We start from the raw sequence: 12,954 nt of genomic DNA, 5'->3' as shown, positions 1-12,954 counted from the left end.
ACATCATGTCAAGGCAGTGCTGGGGAGGAGAGGTACACAGTGTTGTGTGGCTCTTAAACGAAGGCCAGAGAAGTAGCATTTCTGCTCAGGACCTTTGCCTTTCCATGCCAGAGTCACCCAGAGCAAAGTAAAGGTGCTTCAGCACTCTTACGTATCAGTTACTTCCAGGCAATAATATCCTGAGCACCGTTCTTCATCCTGGCTTTTACAGTGCACAGTGAAGAAGTTACAGGGATTTGGCACTTTCTCCTTAACAGGCCATCATTAACAAGTGACTCATATTATATTGCAGTGTGAGTCATCTTGGCAGAGGTCACAAGCATAAGTGACAACTAGTCTTCAATTATTTCCTTCAAGTTGAATTAAAGGTGTATTGTTATGCTAATTTTACATCTGCTCCATCCTATCTTTCCTTCCACTGTCTCCAGAGCAACCTGGAATTTCAGCTCGTGGTCCAAACTAGCTCTGGAAGAGCTCTTGCACCATGGTGTTGTTACAGGTTGTCACAAAACATGGAGATGCCAACGGAAAGCCTTCTGGATGGGCTTTCAGCTATGGCAACTAACAGCTAAAGCATCTCTCCATCCCTCCTCCCATTGCTGCTCCACAATGACAACAAGCTGCTGTCCCTGCCATCTTCCTGCTCTGTTCATGCTTTACTGTAGCAAATGCTCAGGGATCTGGGGCTTGCCCACAACTCAAACACAACCACCTTCAGGCTGCCACATCACGTCCCTGGCTCCAAGAGCAGGGGAAAAGTTCAACAAGCAAAATCACTTCAAACTATGCTCAGCATCACATTGAATATTGAAGAAATTATTACATGGCTGGTATAAAAAAGGACATTTTCAGCCATTTTCTAGCCAGGCAGCCCCATATTTCAGCCTCTCCTCTTCACTCACCCCCCCCAGAATGTGCCCATCACAGGTCCTCAACCAGTGGACCATCCCTGCCAGGACAGGGCACAGTCACTGCAGGACACTTAGCAAAGAGAACACAGTTTTGCCCATTAGAAAACATGGCCATTACCAGCCTGGTCACCAGTGGAGCACTTGTTTACATTTATAGCAGTCAAACACAGTCACACTGGCTGCGAGGATCACTTTGGAGAGCATTTGTAAACTGCTCTCACTACTGGAATCCCATTTAGCTATTATAGCCTCTTCAGCCATACTAACACACCGATCCCCACAGAATAGCAATGGGAAGAGCAGAGTCATCACACTATTTACTGAAGCTAATCAATACATAAAGGCTGAAGATTTATTGCACTGAAGACAGCCTGTCTGCATGGCCAGAAAACACATTTAAAGTCCTTTTCATTTTGTTGCTTTGGCCTCTGGTTCTTCTCCAAAAACATTTGCCTTGCACACCCATCTTTCTTTTCTCCCCAAATGGTGGCACCTGCAGACACATGAGAGATGCCCCTTCCCCAAACGCCTACCACGAGTATTCAGTGGGACCATAAAACACAAACCCCACAGGTTTAAGGGCACTGCACCTTCCTTCCCAGCCATGTTTCACGGCTGTTTTGGCATCTCCTATCTGAGTGAGCCTGGAAAATTCTGGCCTGTGTTTTGAAGAAGGTCTATGTGCCAGGTACAGGGACTCAAGCTGTGCCACTCATAGCCACACCCTGCCGTCATGTTCCACTCAAGAGGGAACAGTTAGAACCACGCTTATTTTTATATATATATTTATACACATTGTTTTTATATATATAAATACAAGAACTTTGTAAGTGCCCCGCAAAGCCCACAGCATATCTGACTTGCTGTGTTTTGGGGGTGACCTCCCACAATGCTGAGATACCAGCAGAGTTTCACAACTAGTGAGCCACAGCTAGGGAGGTACACTGAGCTGCACCATCAAAACTCATTCTCTGGCTTCATCCTGGCTCATGTTTTGGGGAGCAGTAGCCTGGTAGGCAACAGCCATCAGGCTTAATGCTCCTGAAGTACCAATGTTAATTAAAACAATCAACATCTGGCAAGTAGACACATTTGTTTTGGTCACTGTGCCAGCTATATGGCCTCAGTGTAATTGAATCACAGAATGGTTTGGGTTGGAAGGGACCTTTAAGCTCATCTCCCACCATGGGCAGGGATGCTACCCAGCAGAGCAGGTTGCTCCAAGCCCCATCCAACCTGGCCTTGAAAATTTTCAGGCATGGATCATAGGCCACTTCTCTGGGCAACCTGTTCCAGTGCCTCACTGCCCTCTTAATACAGCTAAGAAAGATTGCAGTGAGGTAGGGAGGAGATCTGTGCCTTCACTTTTGCCAGTTTATCTCAAAATCACACTAAGCTTTTATGCTTTTGTATGAAAGAAAAAGGAAAAGGCAAATATATTCTGATTTACAGGGAGATTTCTATTGTTGCCTGGACATCAAACAGCACCCAATTAGTCCTGCAAGGATCTGACCCACAAATTATGAAAATAAATGCCTCTGAAGCTTTGATCTCATGTATTTCTATAGCATGCTACAGCAGTTATTAGACACATTTTATTAGGCTCAAGCTGTGCGATCTTTTCCTCAGCAAAGGCTCTACCACCTCCAGTGCATCCTAAAGTCACCATCCAGCGGATTAAGGGCATGATCCCAAACAGTCACTTCTGTCATGCACTAAACACATGACTCAGCTGGCAGTAGGCTTTTTCCTGCTGAGTTTCAAAATTAGGAGAAAAGGGAGTTTTTAAAAGGAAGGGGAGGGGAAACCATCAGCCACATAAATTATTTACTTTTTTTGTTAGCTTATAAAGGAATATGCATGTGAGGCAATATCCCTGGCTTTTAAAGAGCGCTGCTTTTAGAACAATTTACTGTTCTGAAAGCAACACCTTCTGCACCCTGAAATACCACCGCTGGAGGGAACAAGCAAAAACTGTAACAAAAGGTTTTGTGCGCTCTGAAGCTGAAAACCACACGTGCGCTCAGGCAAGCAGAAACACCCACCCTCGCTGCAGCAGGAGCGCTCAGAACCAAGAGGATGTTGAACTTGCATTGCTCAGGCTTTGCTCGAGGAGCAGCTCACTGCTCACAGCTGCACAAACCAGGCAGGGACCACATCTGCCAGAGGCTAGGGCTGTTTTCACCCCAGTGCATCCATAGGAAGGACGGGACCATGTCACCCACCCAGGCGTCACTGACTGGCAAAAGATGGTGTTTCCATGAAGCCATCAGCATCTGACAGGGCTCCTGTGGCAGAGCACAGCTGGTTACCTGCAGCAGAGCAAAGGGAACACCTTCTGCTGGTTGGGGTAACTCAGCTTCTGAGTGTGGGGCAGGACATGCTGCTGGCTCCCCTCAGGTGGAAGCAGGAGCTGGGATCCAACCTGGCCACTCCAGTGCTGCCCACCTGATTGCCATCATTTACTACCAACACACAACCTTGAACTTCTGGCAAGCACTGCAGCCAATTAACATGGAAAAGCGACATTCTGGATCAAAGGGAAACGTTTTCTGATTGGCCATTACAAAATAAAAATCAGGCGTGCAGAGAGATAGAACTGAGTGCCAACTAAACTTCTTATCAGTGTTTTCCAACCTTGGTGGCTTTTCCTCTCCTTTCACTAATGAACCACTGGAGGAGCTCCCCAGGGCTGGGGGCCTACGTGCTGGGCATCCTCATCCCACTGCAGGAAGGGGATGCTCAGCCCCTCACAGGGCTCATCTAGAAACAGCCATGGAGGAGGAATGCAGGGAGAGGGGGAGTATCCATTTTCCAAGCACCATGTTCCTTAGCCAACACTCCTTTAGAAATCATGAATGATTTACATGGAAAACATCAAATCTCACTTATGTAAATTGTTTTCCTGAGCCCAGAGCAGACTGACCATCAGTTCCAACGTGCAGCCACGCTTGAAAGTGACAAAACGGGACAGGAAAAGGGGGTTGGGGAGAAGGAAATGAAAGCTACTGGCTTTCTAAGTGGGAAACACAACCTCTCACTAAACGGAGCTATCAATGACTTAAAGCTATCAATGACTTACACTAGTGGGTTTTGACCTGCACCCTGCTTTAATGGCTGTGTGAAAGGTAACAAAGAAGGCACCTGAACATCAGCAAACAGAAAACTCATGTGGTGGAGGCTCTACACCTGCAGAGCAGTCAGCGCCAAAAAGTCAGGGCCAGCAGGGAGAAACAATCAGCCAAAGCCTTGGGAGGGGGAATGAGGGTCTGCCTTTTATTCTGCAAGGCTCACAGCCTCTTCTGTAGCTGGCGACAAGGGAAAACAGCATGTGTGCTCCCCTGGCAGCCCAGGGCAAGCAGCTGCCTTCAGGTGCTAGGTCCTGAACCCTCAACACCATCCTCCACACCCCAAGGCACAACAGTTTTTGCCAATACTGTTTCTTCACAAAATGCACCCTTTTGCCTGTTGGTAGTTTTTTACTAGGGGAAGCACAGGAAATCTAGCAGGATTTTCCCCATTTATATATGAGGCATGAAGAAATGAGACAGAGATCAATATCCCGTCCTTGGTCTGCAGGTCAGAGTCACAGAACTCCCACTGGTGTCTATAATTACCCTTCCAAAGGGTAAGGGTGCATTAGGAGGAGTCAGGCAAGGGTTTGCACGGAGCAGCTCAGAGCCTGAGTCCAGGAGGTGATTGCAGCTTTCACCTGGCCTGGCCTCACATGAATGATACTTTCCAAGGACCTTTTCCACAGATGGGTGATTCGTTCATGGGGATTTACATACAGATCAAATGGAAACTGTTTCCTCCCTCACCCCATACAAACTGCACCACTACATCTACAAGCCTGGCAGATAAAAACTACCTTCACGTAGCAAGGTTAAAAACCTCTTCTAACTCTTCCTTGTCACATGGATTAAAAACAGACCCTTTATTTTAAATATGCACACCAATCAAATGCTCTTTGTTGCTTCAAAGCTCGATTCAACAAAGTGCTGGTGCTCAAACTTCAGCCTGCTCAAGCATATATTTTGCCATAAATTCACTCCAAATTATTAATTTTTATGGCTGCCCAGCAAAGGAACACTAGTGAGAGCAGAGAACTCTCCATGCTTTCAAAAATACCATACACTACTGTGTTGTGGAAAAACTGCAAAGATGAGGAAGAGTAACCAGTGCTGAAGAGTAACTGCAGAAGAGCAGCAGCTGGGCTGCACAACTCCAAAAGGCAGAGAAAAAGAATACAATCAACCCCAGAGAAAGATCTGAGAGAAGACAGACCCTTTTCTGTTTTAACTTTTAATGAGCACACACAAGAATTTGCACAGGTTGCAGAGAGGATGCATGTTTGCACCAATGGCTCAAGGAATGGAGTTGGACACAGCCATCCCTTTGGGATGATTTAAATTAGAGGAAAGATTTAGATCAGATGTTAGGAATAAATTATTTTCTCAGAGGGTAGCAAGGCACTGAAACAAAAACCCAGAGAAGCTATGGATGCCCCATCCCTGGGAGTGTTCAAGGCTAGGCTGGACAGGACTTGGAGCAAGCTGGTCTAGGGGAAGGTGTCCCTGCCCATGGCAGGGGTTTTGCAACTAGATAAGCTTTGAGGTCCCTTCAAATCCAAACCATTCTATGATTCAGAGACCAGTATTCTGTTGCAAAGTTTTATGGTTTAGAACTCAAAAGGCTCCAAAACAGGCAAAGCACATGGATACTGTCATGGTCCATAGCTTACACATGCACTGAATGACACTGGAAGAGGACAGATTAAGTCCCTGATGGAATACTCTTCAGAGTGTCTTTCCTCAGGAACTGTGAATAAATGTATTTATTTGTTGAACATCTGCCCCAAATTTTGCATGGTAGCATTATCACGTAAAACACAGCAAAAAAAAAAGCTTTTCATGTCTTGTTTTTAATCTCCAGAAGTCATCTCCTGTCAAGTTTGTTCCTATTTCTATTTAGGAAGGTGACCTTTACAAAAGCTGCCCAAATTCTGTTGAGCTACAGAGTTTTTTTAAAAGGTGCTGGAAGAAGAAACCTAAAATAATGCTGCCAGGGTAATGCTCCTGAGTGGTGGCTCACAGTGCTTATCCCCCATTAGAACTTCTCCTAAATCTTTAATGATGATGAAATATGCCATAAACTGGCAAAGTTCTAGAAACAGGACAATGCCAGCATGCTTGAGTTTTGTGGGTTTTTAACATGCCAGCTTTTATCTTCATTGACAGTGATCAACTAATGCAAACAAATGGCCACTGAAACTTCACTTCTGTACAAAGCAAAGCTAAAGGAAGAGTAGTGACATTTTTGGGTTTCATCCAATTCTTCCCAGCAACAGCTAATACTCACCGGCTCCTTGAATTCTACGCTGTCTCCTCTCCAAGCCTGAGCATTAAAGGCCAGGCTTTTCCAAAACAACAAACGATTTTAGGATACAGTTTCCAGAGAATGCATGGTCAGCACTTCACTAAAGTAAATAACAAAAGCCTCGGTTTTGTTAATGAGTTCAAAACAAAAGCAACATCCAGGTATGTGAAGAAAACAATTGCTTCTTCCCCAAAAAGGCTGTTTTTAAACTCCCTGCCTTGCAGGAAACCCTGAGCCAAGCTGTACATCCCAGGGGAGCCTGGTCACCTATGCCCAGGGCAAGCCCCTGCCTGGGAAACAAGGAAGAGCTGTGAGCAGGGGGGGATTGCTGGCCCCAAGCCAGTCCCAACCCAGGGGTTATCAGCTCCCTGGGAAAGGTTTTCCTCCCTGAGATCTTCTATAACCTCCCACACACCTCGCAAAGCAACTCAAATGAATCCAGGTGTGGCAGCTACTGCAGAAAAGCCCACTGCCACCGCTGGTACATCAGGCAGAGGCCCAGCCCTGCAGATGGATGCAGCAGAGGAAAAGCTATTGACCTGAATATTTGAGAAGGATCAAGGCCACTGCCTTCAGCAAGAGATGACGGGCTCTTGCATTTTCTGAGACAAAAAGAAAAGCAGGGGAAAAAACACCAAACCCAGCCCCATCTTTCTGCTCTCTCCTATTGGGATCAGCTGTGCATTTACCACCAGAGACCACGGCCCACTTCATCCCTCCTCATGCTCATTCTCATTTTATTGCAAAAATCTGTTTCTCCAACATGCCTGTCAACAGCCTGTGTGAATCCCTGTGTTAATCATTATTCTGCTAATAACACCACCAGATCATCCGGCTATTAAACGTGCTGAGTGGACTAGCAAAAACATCTCCTTGCCCATACAAAAGAACATTACAGTGTAGTTTATCTTATCCCCTTGTCAGTATAATATGCAGTGCTACCTGTTCGATGGCCTCATTGTTTTAAGTTACAGTTTTCTGCAACATTAACGATCCTCATTACCAGCACCACCACTGCAAGATCTCTGGTTTAAGAATCCTTCCTATCCTGGCACAATCAGCCCTCTGCACCCACAAGGGCACTCCTGGGTACCACGGCAATGAGCACAGTGCCCAGTGATGGACAGAAACATGTCACAGAGAAGGCAGGAGCCAGCCCCAAGTGCGCTTACTCGATGCATCAGGCCATGCATTTTAATCAGAATTCAGTGCTTTGTTCCTGGCCCAGCCGCCAGCACGTCAAGCAGATGCACTGCTGTGGTGGAGCCCGACTGTGTGGCCAAAATAAACTCTACAGTGTGGCAAAAACAGGTGCTCCTGCCACCTCCTATGTCACCTTCCAGCCCAGATCTACAAATCCCACCCCATAAGCCCGTGGTCAGTGGCAAACTGAAATGAATGCTGGTGTGCAGGGTTCTGCTTGTGCCACGATCAGCCCTCAACAGCACACTGCCACCCTGCAAATCCACCTCCCTTCCTTAGGACAGGAGGAGGGATGCCAAAGCAAAGGACAGAGCAAACTGGCAGTCAAAGGTCCACCTTTCTTACACACATTTGCCTGTGGTTCATAAGCCCCAGCCTCCTGGAACATTTCAGTGAGTCAAACTCAGAGATAAGCGACCTGAGAGCTTCCTTTCCCCACTGCTGGGAACAAATCATCCCCTTAGCCAGATTTTTGAGTCACTACCTGCTCCCAGCATTTCACAGAGTCACCCCTCACCCCTTTAAACACACAAGCAGCACAAGAGCAACATCTCCTCCACCCAGACTCATCTACAAACCCGCAGCAATGTGACACTTCTTTTCTAATACATAAAAATTTTGCAACGCTTGGGGAATTACTCCTCCCTGCCATGTTTTGTGCTCAGGCAGCAAATTTACTATCGATTTCTGATTCAGACCCCATGGAATGATTCACGCTTCGTGCCCTATCTGCTGAATTTACGACCTTTAAAAATTATTCTAAGTGCTAGAGGAGCTTAGTTTAGAAGAAGATCTATTCCTTGGCAAATTAAGTTCCTATTCTTGTCTCGCTTGCAAACCACCACATCTCTCATAATTTACAGGAAAGTGCCATAGTAGGTCTTTCCCCTGAGAGGGGGCAGAGGTCTGAGTGGCAGCAGCCCCGTGCTGGCAGACTGGCCACCACTGGGCAGGGCAGCAGGGCTTTGCTGTCCCACCCCGCTGTCGGTCGGGGTTTCAGGTCCCCTTGTCTCCGTTTACCCTGAAATGCCAGCACTGCCCTGCTCACCGACCAGGCGCTGCCGCTGGGTCTCAGCGGGAGGGAGGGAATATATATTTCCTCCTAAAGTGAAAACAAAACCCTGACTGTAGCTGGTGTGCATTGCTATTAAAAAGCCACAAACAGAAAAAAAAAAAAAAAACAACCCCAAACCTAAGCACGTGTGGATACAATTTTAAAAAGAAATGGTACCCTAGTTCAAATACAGTTCCCAACACAGATGTTAAACAAAAAATTAAAATAAAAAAACAGAGGGTGGGGAAGGAGGAGAGGGCCCTCTCCCCCCCAAATTATACTGTTCTCCTGGAATAACTCCACCGGCTTCAGCAACCTTTCTCCCCAGGCACTTCCACCTAAGACGGGAAACCAGCTCCAGGTCTGCTTTTAAGGCAGATGGTTCCCCCATTCCAATCTCATGTACACTGTGTATTGCTGAGCAATCATCTACACTATTAATCAACCAGAAACTCACCAGGAAGAAAGTAGGGCAAGTGAATAAAGATAGACTTCTCCTTTTTTTTTTTTTTTTTTTTTTGCGCTGAAGCAAATAATATTTCTAAAAATACACTTGTTCAAGTCTTCAGCGGATTCTGCCTAATTTTATTTATTTGTCTATGCCAGCGGGTTGTGAGGAGCAGCCTGGCTGCTGCCTCCCGCATAAATGCTGTTTCTCTCAATGACTCCCCATGCTCGTTCCCAACGAGCTGTTCTTACGGCCAGAAAAATGGAGAAAGGGGGAAAAGGAAGAAAGTTACAGGAAAAATGGACCGGGGGGACATCAGGCCACAGCCCACGCCGAGGCTGACACCTCTGACGAGCCTGACATTTCAAGGGTACATGCTGGGCTTCATTTTCCAGGGGGGTGAGGAGGAGGCAGCGCGCAGGGACACAGCGGGAGAGGGATGGAGAGAGGCTGCGGAGCCGGGCCGAGGAAAGCGGGGTCTGGGGCGCAGCCCCGCACCCCGGCGATGCCCGGCCCCGCGGTCGCTGCGTGTCCGCCCGCCCACGCGTGCTGCCGGGGGGGAGATCGGAGCGCGGCAGGGTCCGGGGGGCACCGGCCCCGCGCCTCCCTGCCGCGGGGACCCGCCCGGCCGCACGCACCCGCGTCCCCGCCGCGCTGCGCGGGTGCGCACACGCGGACACGCACACGCGGACACGCACACACGGACACGCACACACGGACACGCACACACCTGCGGGGGCACGGCCGTGCCCGCAGCCCCACGCGGCGGGTACACACACACACACACACACACACACACATGTGCGGATGCACACACGTGTGGATGCGCACACACGCGCGCACACGCGGCGGCGGGCATGCACATGCACGCGCACACGGTTATCCACCCGCATGTACATACGTGCAGGCGCACATCACACACACACCCCGAGCCCCGCGGCCCCCCCCAGCCCCATCTCCCCGCCACCGGGGGATGGATGGATGCATAGGTGGATGGGTGGATGGATGGCTGGCTGGATGGATGGATGGATTGGGGGGGGTGCCGCTCCCGCATCCCTCCCCGCGAGCCCCGGCCCTGCGCCTCACCCGCAGCGCCGAGAGGTCGATCTCGTCCAGGCTCCGCGCCGGGGAGTCGCTCGCCATGTTTCCGCCGCCGGCCAAGCGGCCCCGCCGCCACCGAGCGGGCAGTGGCGGCCGCCGCGGCGCTGGCGCTATTTAACGCCTCTCCTCATGCGGGGCGCCGGGAAGGAGAAGCCGCCGCCGCCGCCCCTGCCCTTCCGCCCGCAGCGCGGCTGGCTAGGGGCGGCCAGGCAGGCAGGGCTCGCCGCGGGCTGCGTCGGGATGGCGGCGGCGGCGGCGCATCGCCGCGCCCGCCCCGCACCGCGCCCGCCCCGCACCGCGCCCGCACGGCCCCGCGCCGCCCCTGTCTGTCACCGCGGGGGCGGCGCCCGACCCGCCGCCAGGGGGCGGTGCCGCGCGGGGGCGGGCAGAGCCCCCTCAGGGGCGGGCGGGGGCTGCGAGTGGCGAGGGAGGGGACGGGGACACAGCCTGTGGCGGCAGCGGGACCCTCGGAGGGACCGGGCAGCGGGACCCTCGGGGGTGCGCGCCCAGTGCCCCACAAACGGGCTTAGTCAGCACGCAGATCCCCCCCCCGAGAGAGCGCGGGCAGGGATGTTCGGGGATCCAAGCTGGGTAGAAGGGCACAGGGATCCAGGCCGCCTGGGTTCCCCCATCCCAGGACCCCGGCAGTGGTGCCTGTCAGGTCCGGTGGGAAAAGCTGCCCAGTTTCAGGTGCTGAACCCAAATTCGGCCAGGCAGGAGTGTGGGAAGCGCCAAGGCCAGAGCAGCAGCCATCCGCCTGCTTTGTGCTCCTCGGGATGCTCAGTGAGATTTGGCCCTTCTGCAGCTGGATCCAGATGTCACACCTGGATTTGCTGACCTGTTGTCGACCTGTTCGCTCGGCACTCGGGAGCCATCCCAGCCCTACCAATTCCCATGCTGATCCGGAGCAGGAATCAGAGATTGATGCTGTGTTTGGAATTGGCCAAACCCCCTCCCAAGCCAGCAATAGCTAGGTAGAGTCAGCTTTTAGTTTTCCTTATTTCTCTTTTTCGGATGTGGTTCCTGCCAAACCAGGTGCCGTATATAAATATATATGTATAAAAAAATCTGTTGCCTTTGAGAGAACCGTATGGAAGCCGTACTTACAACATCAACTTGTGTCAGGAGCTTACAATATGCAGATCTGGGAAGCGGAAACCCTACACATGAGTCAACTGGCAGGCGGATGGGATTTTCTTACACTTTCTGATTGGAGATGTGCTCCAAAAAAGTAATAATAAATGGTATTACAAACAGCCATGCAGTTGTGGGGAGGCTGCGTGCTGCTGCTGGTGCGGGAGGTGCAGCCTCACCAGGCAGGACTGCGGAACACGGACGGACCAAAGGCCAGAAGGAGCTGCTGAAGCCTCCCCAGAACAGCAGGATTGGTGCTGCCAGTGCCTCTGCCCTCGGCTCGCTGGGCAGCCTGCAGTGGGGGAATGCATCCCTGGTTTATCACTTACTAGTCCTGAGTGCAGCAGGGCTGACAGGGGCTGGGGACGGCAGCGCCGGCGTTTCAGCTTGCAGGGCTGTGAGGGCGCAGCAGAATGTGATTTTTTTGGTAATGAACTGCCCGAGTGGCAGGTAGCGGAAGTCGCGCGGGGCTGCACATCACCCGCAGTGACGGCAGCCTGCCTGGATTTAACCCTTCTTCCCAAGCTACAAATCATCACTCCTTAATATCGTGCACAGTCAATAGCCCTCACTCACATATAAAAAGGTAAATTTGATCAAAACGCTAAACTCAAGAAACTCCCGAATCTTTTGTGGTGTTTTTCTAGACCAGATGTTGTCTGTGTCTGTTCCAGCCCAGGGATTGCCATGTTGCGCTTGTAGTTGGGGAGCTGGAAGCAAAACTGCCTGGAAACTGGTAACAAACCAATGCGAGACTTCCTCGTGCTGTCATTGTTCTCAGGGAGAGAAGGGAGGAACAAACAGGATGAGAGAGGACGCTGGCTTGCTCTAATGTGCTTTCCATCCAAGAACACACAGGATTATTTGTGAAAAACATAAGGATTAATATATGCATATATATATATGTATGTCTAATCCTGCAAATAGACAGATTGCCCCGATCCTCAGCACGAGTGCCAAGTCCCAAGCTGCGCTGCGATTTAATTATGATCTATCCACTGCCTATCGAGATGGGAAAAATGTAGAGAACCCTCCTGTTATCACTGAAATAAGAAATGTATAAAGTGATAGAGAGAAGTGACAGGAAAATCCCAGAGAGGGCTGCTGTTTCCAGGCTGCCTGGGGCAAAATAGGAGCCTTGGAGGGGAGATGTGCACCGTGACCTCCAGAGATGCCATGGCTGCTACGTGGGCTGTACTGGTGCCCAGCCAAGCTGCAGGAAAAGCTTGAGCTGAGCAGTCATTTTTTGCAGGAAGCTTTTTCCATAAAAAAATTAAGTTTCCAGTATGTTACTCTTTCAGTTATTTATTTACCAATCTATCTGTGTCTCTCCATACACTGTTTTTTTCTGCCAGCAGCATCTAAACAAAACTCGCAGTTACAGTCACCGTGACTCAAAACAAAGTACTCAGTTGAACTGGTTCAAAAATATTTTGCTGTGAGTCATTTGGCACGAAATTGACTTTCCACCTGGCAGGTCCCCTCTGGGCATGGCAGCTGGACCCTGCTGCTCCAGCCAGCACTGGCACAGCTATGGGTGAGATGCAGCATGGGCAGGGCACCAGCGAGCCAAATGAAGGAATTGAGTTACCACATCCCATCTTTCATTACACAATAACCACAGAAGAAGCACACAGCCCTTCCAGCTCAGTCCCTTCATCCCTCCTCAGCTCCATTTCCGTTTCCACTGCCACAGACACTGGGATCATTCTGTGACAGGTCAT

At 50.1% G+C, this 12,954-nt stretch overlaps 1 protein-coding gene across 5 annotated transcripts in view; it reads right to left on the bottom strand.

Moving 5' to 3' along the window:
* Nucleotides 1-10,360, bottom strand: part of TNIK (TRAF2 and NCK interacting kinase) — a 151,553-nt gene extending 141,193 nt beyond the window's left edge. For 4 of the 5 annotated variants that reach the window (XM_069025045.1, XM_069025048.1, XM_069025049.1 and 1 more), the window contains exon 1: nt 10,082-10,360. In XM_069025045.1, coding sequence (XP_068881146.1) covers nt 10,082-10,138 — 57 coding nt within the window. In that variant the 5' untranslated portion in view covers nt 10,139-10,360. Of the gene's footprint in view, nt 1-6,272; nt 6,349-10,081 lie in introns of those variants that run through there. The other variant, XM_069025050.1, reaches the window with a different exon arrangement.
* Between the last annotated feature and the right edge of the window lie 2,594 nt (nt 10,361-12,954).

Source organism: Aphelocoma coerulescens, chromosome 9 (assembly GCF_041296385.1).
Source record: "Aphelocoma coerulescens isolate FSJ_1873_10779 chromosome 9, UR_Acoe_1.0, whole genome shotgun sequence".
NCBI lineage: Eukaryota > Metazoa > Chordata > Aves > Passeriformes > Corvidae > Aphelocoma > Aphelocoma coerulescens.
This window is presented reverse-complemented; position numbering and strand designations above follow the sequence as displayed.